General features: G+C 42.4%; 1 protein-coding gene across 3 annotated transcripts in view; it reads left to right on the plus strand.

Moving 5' to 3' along the window:
* Positions 1-2299: 2299 nt before the first annotated feature.
* The window catches only part of CACNB4 (calcium voltage-gated channel auxiliary subunit beta 4), a 196149-nt gene continuing 183802 nt past the window's right edge, over positions 2300-14646 (plus strand). For all 3 annotated transcript variants that reach the window (XR_005586227.1, XM_039494873.1, XM_039494875.1), the window contains exons 1-2: positions 2300-2474; positions 2845-2928. Coding sequence is in view for 2 of the 3 variants with exons in the window: in XM_039494873.1 (XP_039350807.1) it covers positions 2403-2474; positions 2845-2928 (156 nt within the window). In the remaining variant the exon portion in view is untranslated. The remainder of the gene's footprint in view (positions 2475-2844; positions 2929-14646) is intronic.

The following is a 14646-nucleotide window of genomic DNA, read 5'->3' on the forward strand; positions in this document are numbered from 1 at the left end:
ACTTGTGTGCCAGCTAGGTTTCTTGCCAGCTTGCCCACCCCGCTCTTTGGCATCCTGCCTGAAGAACTGCTTTGGAGTTGGGATCCTGATTCCCAGGACTTCCAAGGTCTGTGGTTCCAGGATAGCCAGCAACCCCTGAAAGACCTTCTGAGAACCAGGGACCCCAGGGCTTCAAGCCTCCAGAGCCCTGGGTTGATCAACTTTCTGGGCAGCTAGCTCCCCAGGCTTTGAGACTCAGACAGGCCAGGGAAAAGGCAGGTCCAGGAGCTTGGAAGCCCTCTGAATTACCATCTCTGAGGAAGCCTGCACGTGGGAGCTGCTATTGAGCCAGAAACCCCAGAAGACCTGGAAGCTCCTGACTGAAATTGATATGATTCTTCTCAGTTTCAGGAATATCCACCATTTAATAGCAGTGGAGAGCCCATAGCATATTTTGTTTCAGAACATATTTCAGTGCTTCCAAAACAAATTATTGCAGGATTTCAGTTCTGTGAAAATTTCTGATTTTTTTGTCTTTTCATCCCAATTCAGGATGAAAAAAAATTCTGAAAATTCAAAATGTATTGTACAATGCAAATTTGGTTTCCTGACCAGGTCTGTCAATGACCCCCAAATGTGCAAGCCAATAGCATCTTTTGTTGTAGCATTATGTGTGTGTATGTATGCACTGTAAAAATATACATTTATTCCCCTCTTTTGTGGTGCATTAAAATGACCACAATTCAGAACAACTATTTAGCCCCTGCTGTACAACCCACCTGTCTAACAACAAATCATATCAAATCTTTGACTTCTTTTAAAGCAGTAGTGCTCAATCTTGATTTTTCTTTTAAACTGTGGGGTGTGTGCATGCCTTTTCCAATCTGCCCAGTGTGTCAAAAACCCTTAGACGCAGTGATAGCTTCATGCAATAATTTATCCCCATCCCTGGACTGAGAACCATTTGAGTGGACCCTTTGCCCATCAATTGACTTCAGTGGCGCTTCACAGGGGTGCATATGTGAGTGCAATAGCACTGGCTTACTTATGAGATTTCTAGACATGGGGCTGGTTAAAAGCCACATAAAAAGCTTGAGTCTGTGGCTCTAGGGCAGGGGTTCTCAAACTGGGGGTCAGGATGCCTCAGGGGGTCATGAGGTTATTACATGGGGAGGGGGGGGTTGTAAGCTGTCAGCCTCCACCCCAAACCCTGCTTTGTCGCCAGCATTTACAATGGTGTTAAATATATTAAAAAGTGTTTCTAATTTATCGGGGAGGGTGTCACACTCAGAGGCTTGCTATGTGAAAGGGGTCACCAGCACAAAAGTTTGAGAACCACTGCTCTAGGGAAATGCTGTCACATGGCAATTATTATAACAAATTATAACATTAACCTGGTGCCTTTTGTTACTTTTGGCTGGTGATTTTACCTATTGTCTCATCTTATTCATACATTGACAGCTCTTTAGGGCAAGGACTGTCTTTATTGTTATACGTTTGTAGGATGTTTAGCATAATGGGGCCATGGCCTTTATTGCAACATAAGCAATAAATACATAATAATAAACCATGGAAAATGCAGGGGGGGGGCATACATTCCATTGGGCTGGAGGGTTATTGAGCACTGAGAGAGAGAGGTTACCAGGAGATGCATAAACATTTGGAAGTTGCAGAGCAAGGTCACTACTGCATGCTAATCTGGTTAGAAAGGTTAGTATTGGGCACGGAAAGATTGTCTAGAGGAGGAGCTAGAAGAAAATACATTTCTCAGGGCAGGGAGGTGGATGAACCTAGTTTACAGTGTGTGCTTTTGGGGAGCATGGGTGTGAGCTACACAAAGAGCTCACACCCATGGTAATGGTAATGGTAAGTTAGGGGGGAGTCATAGCTCAGTGGTTTGCACATTAGCCTCCTAAACTTAGGGTTGTGAGTTCAATCCCTGAGGGGGCCATTTAGGGATCTGGAGCAAACATCTGTCAGGGACAGTACTTGGTCCTGCAGGGAAGAGGACTTGATGACTTTTCAAGGTCCCTTCCAGTTTTAGGAGATAGGTATAGCTCCATTAAAAAATATGATGGTGCCACCACAGGAAAAGAGGGGGCTGGGAAGTTACTGGATATTTACAGCTGACGTCTTACTTTGGAGGGGGAAGAGCTGGGAAAACTTCCCTGTCCTCGCCCGCCCCCCCCCCAAAAAACCTCGCTGGCTTCTTCTGTACCCCCCCACGGGGGTGGTGCCAGGGACCGGGAAAGAGACGCTGCCGCTTTAAGGCGTGGCGCTGGAAGCGCGCGCAGCCCAGGGCGCAGCCAGGCAGCCCCGACTGAAGTGGGCAGCGGGAGGCGAAGGCAGCGCTCGCCCCGCCGGCTGGCAGCCCGCTCGCTCGGCGCGCTCGGAGCCGGGGCAGAGGCTATGCTGCGCTAGCCATGTCCAAGCACCCGCCCTCCTCCCACGGCAAGAACGGGCTGGCGGACGGGCTGCACACCCCCATCTTCCAGGTGCCGCCCCCGCCCCTGCTCAGCTCTGCGCCTTCCCAGCGCGGGGCTCCGGCGGCTGCAGAGCATCGCCTGGGCGCCGGGCTGCGATGGCTGCGGTGGGTGCTCGCTCCCTCCCGCAATGCCCGGAGGGGCTGGGGCGGGCGAGGGCAGGGCCGGGCCGGGCCGGTGGGCTCGGGGGTGACCCGTTACCAGAGCTCCGGGGGGAGCCACCGGCGCTTCGTGCAGCTGGGCAGCGTGGCCGGCTCCCCTCCCGGCGCTGGCCAGGCTGGACCGGTCGCTGCCCCGGCGAAGCGGGGTCCCCGCATGCTCCCGCCGCCCGCCCTTGTGACCCGATCTGTCTTTCTCCCCTCCCCTCCCTCGGCGAGTGCAGGTGGCCCGCGGGACGGCGTCCCGGCGCAGCAGGTTGAAGCGATCCGACGGCAGCACAACGTCCACCAGTTTCATCCTGCGGCAGGTACCGTGCGGGCCAGGGGAGAGCGGCGCGGGCGGGGAGCAGGCGGTGACCGCCCAGACAGCCCGGCTAGCCGCTGGCCATCGTTACTGTGCTGGGCGTGAACCGAGTTTCTTTGGGGAAATGCCTGTGCAGCCGGGGATTCCTGCTGCACGCAGCGCTCCGGCCGTACCGGGACAGGGGTGGGCTAGTCGCCCCCTTGGGTCTAGCTCTTAAAAGCCTGGTCGGTTTTTTCCCCTCTGCAAACTAGGTCTTCACTCCGGCTTTAAGTTGCTTTGGTTTTAATTATTTAGTCTGTATTCGTTTTGCTATAAGACAGGCCCCCACGGAAATACAGCGGCTGGGGATGTACACAGCAGAATCCCGGGCGATCTCAAAGAGCTCAGGTGTAGTTAGAAACCTTTGGGTAAACAAGAGTTTGGGTAAAGAGGAATGAAATAAGTTTTCGTGCCAGAAACATAACTGAGGTTTGGGTGAGAGGGGCTTTTCGATGAGGGCGGTTGCAGCTCCCTGTTTTCCCCAAAGATTTGGGACAAGGTAAAGGGAGTGAGAGTGGAAATGAAAAGGGAATGGCTCCCATTGGCTTGGATTCGTCTTGGTTAAACTAGTAAGTGCACAAGAATGGGTAGCATTTCTCATTTAACTCTTTCCAATTGTTTGAGTATTTATTTATCAAAAATGTGGGCCGACAAACCGCTCGGCTTTGGGTTGCTGTCTGTTAGAGTCCGTCTCAGCCAAAAAGCAGGAAGATGGGCTACTAGATGCCCTGAGCTAACCTGGGTCACATCCAGCCCGCTCTATCAAATGCTGACTGCAGAGTCCTTTCATTTAGACTTGCCTGAAGGCAAATTTCCTCCCCTCTCTCTCCTGTGTGTATTGAAGAATTCTGCTGTTTGCTAGCTTAAATGTATTTAGAGAACTTTAGCACTTCCAAGCTGCAGCACCTGAAATATTAGGGCCTCTATACAATATACACAGGGGTTTGTTTTGTTTGTTTTTTAGACATGACACGTTTGTTGTTTTTTCCTACTTATTTTGTGAATGAAAATAAATGATAGTGTTTATTATTTTATATATCTAGTGGCACTGGTATGTTCAGCACATATTAGACATAATTTAATGTAATTTTCTCTTAAATGACCCAGAAATAATTTGTGAGAAAATAATTGTGTGTTTTACTGATTTTTGTTCCATAAACACTAAACATTACAGCAGCAGGATTTGAAATTAATATCAAAAGGTTATTTGCCCTCTTGTCCTCACAAGAAACAGCCTTTTTCTTTAGGCTATGAGCCGCTTCATTATAAACTGAGCTCAATAAATCATTGGAGATGTTTTTAAAGCAGCCCCAGATACTGTTGTCTGGATTTCCTTGCAACTTTATTTTGAAGCAAATTGCAATTGAAAATTAACTTGGAAAAAATTGTGGATTTCGATGCATTGGAGCTTGCTTGTATTTTGTAGAATCCAACGCTTATTTTTTTGCATTGCTAGGCCCTAATGCTGTACCCATATCTATGTGGTGGGTACTTTTGTGTCCGTGCAAAGCCCCATGTAGGGCCCACGCAAATTGGATTGCAGGGTCAGGGCTGTAGCATTTTATTGGATAGAAACTGTAACTACTGGCTATCTATCTGAGTCAAACCTGCATCTGAACACCCCAATACTTTGGGTGATGTTTGGATTTGGATCTGAACTTATGCAGTATTGCCAACACCAGGTGTTCAAAAATTACAAGGCAGTCCTAATAAAAAATCGTGAGTTTGGGTCAAAGATGATTTTAATATTACACTTTGGGTTCTTTGTGTCTTTTAGTTTCTGAGCTATTGGGATACAGTTGGGTCATGTTTTCAAGTTAATCTGTGCAACCATAAGGGCTAGAAATGTACTTCAAAAAAAAAAAAAGGGCTGAAATTTTCAAGTAGTTACTTCACTCCAGGAGCTGGGGCTTTAAGGAAAACACGAAATATTGTGCAACTTGTGACTAAATTGTGAGAGTTGGCAACTGTGTTTTAGTTTTAGACCTGCGGGTACTAATTATCCTCCAGCAATAATCCTCCTCCTTCTGGCATGACAAGCATGTCACAGGAGCAATTTAGGTGTCAGTCTCCTGTCTAGATTCACCCTTTGCCTTCTATTTCCACTCTTCCATTGTTGGCTGCTAGCTTGTGCCGATATAACTTGCCCCAATAAAAACTAACATCCATGGTCTAATTGAAGCTCTGGTGTTCTCTCCCATGTGATGTCTGCTCAGTAAACACAATTTTAAAGAAGTCAATTATAAAATGCCAATCTCTTAAATGGTTTGTTCATTCTTTGTTTATATCTAAAGAGTTTTCTTGTTTTGGGGTTTAATCCTGCATTCATTACACATGCTAAACTCCCAGTGGGAGGGCAAGGAAAGCAAGATTGGGCCCTGAACAGTTTCAGGATGTTTGCCATGGAAAGAACATCTTTCATTTAACTATACTGTATTGTAGTGCAGGACACTGAAGTGGTGAATCATTATAGCCTCACAAAGAAAAGAGAAATATATAACCAAGAGAAGTAATCCATTTCCAATTGCTTTGTGATATCTTCTATTCACTGCAACTGCACAAACCAGAATGATAGGAATTCCATGCTCGCAATCCTTGTTTTCATTGGAAATGAGCATGAGACATCACTGTAGCATAAAGGGCGATAAGAACATGAAACTTAACATGACTTGAAGTCAAATTATTAGAATATTTGCAAAAAAATAATAATACATGAATCCAATTTTAGGTCATGTTCATGGATTGAGCCAGTTCAGCAGGTTTTACAGAAAGTGTGTAGGTGCCTACTGTACTTGTCAGGGAGAATCTTTTAGACTTTCTGTTACGTCCTTTAAAGTAATGGATTTCCAGAGTCGTGTTAAAACATCGACTGTGGAAGTAAGGTTGCATTTTATTTGTTGTCATTTTACGTTTGCACTGTCAGGGAACTGAGTGTCTGTTCCTGCATGTTGCAGTGTGCGCTGAATTCCCACTGGAGTGAAGGGCACTTAGTTTCTCCCAGGGGTGCTCAACACTATGCAGGATTGGGCTCTTCTTAGCTGACCTTGCAAAACCTTACTCACAGGAGTAAGGTTGTGAGAGTTGGCAATGGTTTAGATTGTTTAGATGAATGCCCAGATGAAGCAAGTGGGTCACTTGTATAACTGTGAGTCAGGCCCTAACTACCTAGCTGTCATAATTGAGTTCTATTGCATCTGACATCTTATTTGTGTTCAAATGTGGAAATGTTCCCTGTGCTTTGCAGTCTGTTCAGTTTCTCATGTTCCAGTGCTTTGTGTAGTTCTTAACCACAGTATGTCTGAATAGCTGCTAGTCTGTATCTCATCAGGAGTCAAGTCCGAGGATCTCAGTCTCTACTCATGGAAACCCCATATAATGCCTACTAAAGAGATACACATCTGTTATTGAAGGGGCACTGTCAAATATTTGAGGCTTGGCATTTTGATCTTATATATAATTGATAATAGTTTGATGCTAGATCTTGTATGTCTTGCACACCCAAAATGTATTGATTTTACTAGGAACCGTGAGTGTGCAGCGGATACAGAACTGGGCCCGTGATGGAGAAAGTCTTCTAGATGCTAAAGGCCTGATTTTTCAAAACTGCACCAAAAATACACTAACTTGCATGCTTAGTTGTAATAATTGTGTGCACAACTCATAACTGTGCATCTATCTGGCCTCACTGTAGGGAATTTGCACATGCAAACAGCTAGCACATGCACAAATCTAGCTTGCCTCTTGTGTGACTAAATACCCAATTTGTTTGTACAAATACTGCAGTTCTGCATACACAACTTTGAAAATCAGGGTCAGTCTACTGGCTTTTTTTAAAATCCACCACTCTATCACCAATAGATTTCCCAGAAAATCGCCACTATCTCTGGGTCTCAAGACAATGAATTGTGCTTTCTCTGCCAACTCTGCGGTAGTATTAGCAGCAGCAAGTACTGTTACTAAAGCTATTCCCAGAACTGTGCTGACACGGTTGCTGTTTCTGCACCAGTATCTGATACGTTTTGGCACAATGAGGTGCTATATAGGTTGAAGCTGTTAAATAAATATGACTTCAAATCCATTCAAATCATAGCAAAATAAATCAATCCACTAAAAGAATCTGCATTATCCCAATGGAAAAGGAGCAGATAGAGAAAACAATGTCATCTTCTGAGAGGTTATTACAGATGGTAGAGATTTAAAATAATAATAATAATTGTACACATTTACTTGAAACCTTAAACAATGGGAGATTCAGTAATTCATTTCATAAAGACAGTAAGAAGCTTTCATTTGAACTGCATGAGTTCAACAACAAAAATAACTCTTAGATTGCCTCCCACCCACCCATCACAGAAAGAGCGTGGAAGAATTCACTTTAAGAGGCATTTAGGAAACGGTTACATTAACTCTCTCCATGAATTTACTATAATAAATTCCTTCCCATATGTCAATTTAACTGCACAAGACAACATTTCCTTTGCGCAGAGATGCTCCCCGTGTTTCCTTTGGGCTAGAATGACACTGGTTGTGACTATTCTCAGACTGCATGGTTAGTATTTGAATTCCTTTTCATTATGAAAGAGAATAGAAACTTTTAACTCAAAGCATATATAGCACTAATTAGTTGTATCCTGTTGGTCATCTCAGTCACTGGGATCTTTCCCCTTTTTTCTGTTATAAGGATCAGGCTCTCTGGGACACAGGCAGAAAAATATCAGCTGGCAGAGATTAAAATGGAGATGTTTTGTAATGTTTTAGTTTTATATGCAACATTTAAAAGATAAATTCTAACCTGCATCACCAAGCTGTGAAGTAATAGCACAGTAAGTAGAGTTTATACTAAATCTGATCTAAACCTCAACTATACTATAAACTGCAGTCAGTTACTGGAGTAAATCCACAATGTCAATGGAACTATGGAATTTTGTTGTATTCGTGTGTGTCAAATGCATAAGAACAGTGTAATGGTCCCTTTTCAAGATAATCCATTCTGTTGCTAATTTTTTTGGTTCTAGTTTACATTTCTTCTTACAGAAATCTTTAGAAAAAAAGTAACATTTTTGGTAAACTTTAAATTGTGAAATTCTTTTTTTTTTAATTAGCGTTTTTTCCAGATTGTCTAATAGTGGTAAAAATCAGCAAAATGTTTTCAGTCTTATATATGTGTCAGTAATGGCAGAAATATTGCTTACAATATCACAAACTTGGAATTATGACAATTAATGCCCATAATTGGTTCTTAACATATGATAAATGTTATAATGATGGAAGTAGATGGAATGAGTTACAGATGGAGACAAATATCCATATGCTGAAAATCATTAGGCTAGTATGAAAATTATTTATGGAATTAAGTGAACTGGTCGTTCTCTTCCTAAAATGGCTTAATGTGTGTTTCAGAACTTTTATTGAGGACAAATAAGCTGCACAAAGTGAAAGGCAATAGAATGCTGTGACCCTCCTTCCTGTTCAGCAAAGCATTTAAGCATGTGCTAAACTTTAAACACACAGTAATTGGACTACTTCTGTGCTTAAGTGCTTTGCTGTTTCAGGGCCCTGCAACGGTCCCGATCCTACAAACACTTCCATAATCTGTTTTACACATGTAAGTAGTTCTGTATTGAACGTGAGGCCACTCTTTATAAAAATAGTGTATTAGGGCTTGTCTGCATGAACACTAAATTCATGGCAAGCTGGGGTGTAAACCTACCCCACACTAGTCTGCAGCACGCTAACCGTCTATATGGACTCTGCTGTCGTTCAGAGAATCGTAAAAATGTAGGGGAGGAAGGGACCTTGATAAGTCATCAAGTCCAGCTCCCTGAGTTGAGGCAGGACCTCAACTCAGAGAGCTGGGAATTTGAAAGGGGAGTAGATTAAAGCACACTAGAGAACTTTGAGTGCATGGCAGCAGGGTCCACATGGACACTTATTGCACAGCAGGCTAGTGCCTGGTAGATTTACACCTCAGCTTGCTGCAAACTAAATATTTGTAAAGACAAGCTCATAGCACTGGTCTGATGGCCATATTTCTCCTATGGGGATATGAATTCTATCTTCAGTTAAAAACAGAGGATATTCCTACTCCCTTCCTGTCCTATACTGTTGTGTAGTTTTTCAGTGCATTGTTGAACAGCTTCTCTTCTGTTTCAGAGGCAATGGCATTTCATTGATTATTTCATTCATAAACTGATTTATCCAAGGCCTACTGAAGTAAATGGGATTATTTCCATGGATTTCAGTGAATTTCAGATTGGACCCAAAATACTTCAGGGTCCATTAGTTTGAAAGGTTTCTTCTGGAAATAACCAATTATTAATTAAACAATTCATTAATAGAAATATTTGGAACTATTTTTACTGAAAATTATCCCCTGACTGTGCTGGAACACATGGATATTGCAACACTGCATGGCTTGGTAGTGCATGATCAAATATCTGGCACAAACAAGGATGGGTGAGTAAGTTTGGCACTGAAGCTGTTAAGTACAATATTTGTACAAGAAATCAGTGTATAAAACTGTTCTTCTTATGTAGCAGGTGCTGCTCAATTATATTAAGAACCCCCTTAGGGGACAAAAGTCAATTATCAACATGCTAGCATGGGGGAGTAAGTAGGTCATCTGAAAACATGTGCTTGTAATGTTGCAAATACTGTAGTAATAACTCATTGTTTTGGAAGCTTTTATATCTTCACATGTTGTTCCAACACTGTGCAATTTGTAGGGAAACATTTTTTTTTATTTGACTCATGGTCAGGACCATTTTCATGGTCTGATTTTTTTAAATAGAATTTATTTCTGTGAGAAAAGTATGGCTTCTTGCAAAACAGTACAATTTTCCTGAAAAGCTATTGCCACAGAATTGTTTTTAATCAAAACTGCATGACACGCGATGCCAGCTTCTTTATTGCAAGTGATGCCTGTTAAATTAACTGCAGAGATGTTACAGAGATTTCTTCATAGACATGTGAACCAGAAGCCATTAAAATCTCCGTTATGCATACAGTAACAGAATTTAGGGGGAAAAGCCCTGATGGGATGCTAATCAAAAGCTTTTTGTAAACACAGTAAAGCAGCAGCTCCATCAGCAGAACCTGGACAGGAAATCCCCAGGGAAAAGTGAACGCTTTAAACAGCTGTTCAAAGAAGGACTTTCATATCTGGTGAAACTGTGAAACATGTATTAGAATGGCTTCTTCGATCCTGTAGCCACACAGCCTCTCTCTTCTCCGTCAGATCACTTCTCAAACCCTGCTTCTTCAGTGTTCCATCTGAGGCCTGGTCTGCATACAGACTTTGTACCAGTATCACTTCCAGTTAGGGTTTTTTAATTTTTGTTTTTGTTTTTGAAAATAGTTCTACTCCTATGACCCCCAGTGTGGACAGTTTTATTGGAATAAAGGTGCCTTTCCCCTATGAGGAAAAAGCTATACTAGTATAAACATTTCTATATCTGTATCCACGCTAGAGGGGTTGTACCACTTAACTATACTATGGTTTGTCCAAAATACACTATACTTAATTTGACAATACTAGTATAGTTAAAGTGGCACAACATTAGTGTGTAAACCAGCCCTGTCTATGCATTTATACCATGTTTATTACCATGGTATCTGAGCTCTTGTACATCTGTTAAATTGGTGCATTTATTTTTATAAAAGGCAGTAGCATTTATTTTTGTGCTGCATGAAGGTAATGTCATGATCCTATTCTGTGTAAGTTTTCCTCCTTTTCTCACCCTTCTTTGTGTCATGCTACATCTTTTTCCTAACATAGGTCTAGTTCCTGTAAACCCTTCCTCATACAAGTAAGAGTTTTTAGAATCTGTCTCCTTGGGGCGTGGATTATAGGCTAGACATTGGTCTCCGTTCCAGAGGTGTAAAAGTAGAGTAGCTCAGTCTCAGTGTAACTAAGATCAGGATCTGGCCCTGTCTCTTCTACTTGGTCCTTACTTTGCAAAGTCTTTTAGCATGTGCTTAACTTTAAATACATGCTTAAGGACTTTGCTGAATTAGCATTGTGATCATTCATCTGCTTGAAGATAAACATTTACATGAGGGTTCTTCTGAATCAGGGGCCTTAATTAGGATAAGCCTGTTCCTAAAACTATTGAAGTAAATCAGAATCTTTTCAGTGATGTCAGTGGATTTTGAATCAAGCCCTTAAGTGCCATTTACACATGTGGCTCTCATGTAAAATTACACTCAGAACTTTTCCGTTCTTTTCATAAATATTCTTGCCACATTTGCTACTTATTTTAAGATATTTATATTAAAAATACAAACTTGCCCCATCTGAGCCCATCGCCTTCTTTTTTAAACTTGATCCTGTAGCAAAGACATAATGCTGAATCACTGTCAATATGCTGGGTCCCTTCTTTTTTAATATTAAATCAAGAAAAGAAAAGAAAAAGATACAAAAATGGTTTTTATTATTGAACTGACATTTCATCTCCCAGCTCTCTAGTTGGCTGAAGTTTTTCAAAAATTAATGAACTTCTGGCACAAAATGGTAAACATCTTTTTCAAAAGTGTTCCATTTCCTCTGTAGCTTTACTCAAAATGTGCATTATGATTCTGATGTGTTAGACACCAGGTCAGTGGAATTTCACTAAAGGGCCAAGCAGTACAAAGGGATGGTCTGTAAATAAGATTGTGTCCAAACTCAAATATCTTTTGTATATGGCCAACATTTTAAAAAGGTCTAGTGATTTTGGATTCCCAACTTGAGATGCCTTAAAGTGGTCTGATTTTCAGAAAGTGATGAGCATTCAGTCTCTGAAAATCAGACCTGTTTGTGATGTCTTAAATTGGCCTTTCAACAACTGAGGAACCCAAAATCACCAGACGCCTTTGAAAATCTTGGGCTAGTTACGTAGGCCAAGATTTTTCATTCTCAATTTATGAACTGAATTATAAGCCTTGAAGTGTTCCTAGTAGTTATTAGGGTTGCACTGTAATGTAATGGCTTGATGTATGTGAGTTGGTTATTGTCTTCTGATGGTGAGCCCAGAGAGTATAAAGGACCTGCTGTTAGTACCCGCTAAGAGGGTCAGGGTCTAATCTTGGCTCCCTAGGCAGAGGCTGCTCAAGGCAATCTGCTGCCCTAGGTAAAAGTTCAATATGTTGTCCTTCCCCTGCCCCCATAGGAGTAGGATGGCAGATTTGGCTTGGCCATCCCTCTGTCATGAATAGGTGGTATTGCAGCTCAGCGCATAGGGTTGCAGTGACGTTCAAATTTGGCCTAGCTGCCTCTCTGTGATGAGAGAGGGGCAACTGGGCCAAATCTGCCATGCTAGGCAGCTGCCCAGAAATCTGCTACCATAGACAGTGGTCTAGTTTGCCTGTACCTAGAGTGGGTTCTGACTGTAGGGTGTGTGTGTGTGTGTGTGTGTGTGTGTGTGTGTGTATGTATGTATGTATGTATTGATTTCTAAGAGAGTTTTTTATATAAACTTTCTCTTAAGGATCAATTTCCTTAGCATCTTGGTGTCATATGATATATGATGATCTTCTTAAAGGCCTGATTCTGAGCGGTACTGGGCACCTGCAACTCGGACTCCCATTGAAATCAGCACCTCTCAGGATCAAACCCTAATTAGGTAAATAAAATATACTCTTTTGCAGATGTATATTAGAATTTCAGGCTGAACTCAATTCTATTATGACTCCTTAATTTCTAAAATGTAAATCACTGTTGTGGAATATGCCCATCCTTTGGACATGGGTGGACCATTATTATTCTTTATACAGCATTTAAAATGTACTACGTATTTGACTAGTGAATAAAAGATGCAGCCAGTTGTCCAAAGAATTTAGGGCTAAATCTCACAAAGGGATCAGCATTTCAGTACCTTACTTTTAGGCATCTTGTTGCTTAGAGGAAGCCAGCCCTGAGTTAGGTGCTTAAGCTCCTTATACAATTCATGGGGAGAGATAGGCATCTAAAAATGGGATCCACAAAAGCCAACAAGCTGAGCAGGAAGCCACCTAAACTAGTCCATAGGCCATGCCCCTCTCCTTGGCATTTCCTCAAAGAGCCTTAGGTGCCTAAATCTGGGTTGGAAGCAGGTGCCTCCTTCTGCTTGGGCTTCATAGCCATGGACCATCTCCTGGTCTTAGGTGCCTAAGCCCTTTCTTGCCAAAAAAAGAATTAAAAAATGAGGAGGTGTCGGTGGTTCCAGTCCCTTTATAACTTTGAGCCTAATAACTCAGGTTGAATCCCTCCCTTTGCCTGATGTGAAGGGGCTTGTATGTAGTTCCCTCCCCCCCCCCTTCAAGATGAGCTCACTAGCCATTGGGTTATGGGACATTCTGGGGCAGGGCTCTCTCAATTTCTCCTGTTGACGCTGTTCCACTGTGTATTTATAATTAAATATGCATTGGGCCAGGCAGAGAGTGAGTGACTCTATAGCCCAGTGGCTATAGAAAGATGGAGACAAAAGTTCAAATCCCTGTTCCGTATTCCGTCCAACTCTCCCACATCCTGGGTGAGTGCCCTAACCTCTGGCAGGGGTGCTGGGACAATTTGTAAAGTGGGGATGCTGAGAACCATTGAACCAATCTGTGTATGATGGAAACTACTTCAAGCCAAGGGATGCAGCAGCATGCCTAGTTCCAGCACCTCTGGACTAAAAGTAATGGGAGGGGGGGTGCTCCCCTGGTGTTGTTTTTGAGTGGGGCCCAATCCGGTAGGTAGCTTCTCACAATGCCTACTAGATCAGGCTGCCCAGGTGAGATGGTTAGAAGAATGCCTAGTGTGAGGATGCAGCTGGGGCTTAGGCATGAGCTAGGCTCCAGGGCTGAGTCCACAGGTCCTGGAACAATTTTTATAGTGGGGTGCTGAGAGCCATTGAACCAAACTGTAAACCCTGTATATAATGGAAACCACTTCAAGCCAGGCAGTGCGGTAGCATCTCCAGCACCCCTAGTTCCAGCACCTATAGCTAAGGCAGTTATACACCTGCTTGCTGGCAGATATTTAGGCACCTGCAAGACATTACCAGCAGAAATGTAGACACCTAGGGACATTACGGAAGCTACAGAGTTGGGTGGCAGCTGAGCAGGGGTTTTGAGGACCTAAATTTTGGATTTAGGTGCCTAATGTGGCAGTTAGACACCTAAATCTCTTTGTAGATTTAGCCGTTAGACCAATGATACTCAGACTGAGGCTTGTGAGCTGCAAGTGGGTCTTTAATGTGTCTCCTGTGGCTCTTTACAACACATGATATTAAAACGCTGTGTGATTTGATTATTAGCCAGTCAGGCTGCTTTTACTATGTTATTAACCAATTGTAGTTGATAAAATAATAATACTTGTCCAATCATTTTCCTGTGAGAATAATAATAATAATACTATTAATAATAAATATATATAAAATCTAAACATTTCCCATCATACTGTTTAAATATGAACGTATAGTACTATCATAAATGAAACAATGAATTCACACCACTGGGGTTCTTTTGGGTAATGCTGATTGCTAATTTGGCTCCTGAATCACTGAGAATTGGGTATCACTGGTTTTAGACCTTGTCTATATGGGAAAGATGCACTGGTTTAACTTACGTTGTTTTTTAAATCAAGATAGTAGATAAACCAGTGCAAAGCCTTGTTTGGATACTTTTATTATGGTTTGTTCCAGTTAAAGTATATCAGTTTTTAAATTCACACCTTGGGTTA

This window comes from Mauremys reevesii, linkage group 11 (assembly GCF_016161935.1).
Source record: "Mauremys reevesii isolate NIE-2019 linkage group 11, ASM1616193v1, whole genome shotgun sequence".
Taxonomy (NCBI): Eukaryota; Metazoa; Chordata; order Testudines; family Geoemydidae; genus Mauremys; species Mauremys reevesii.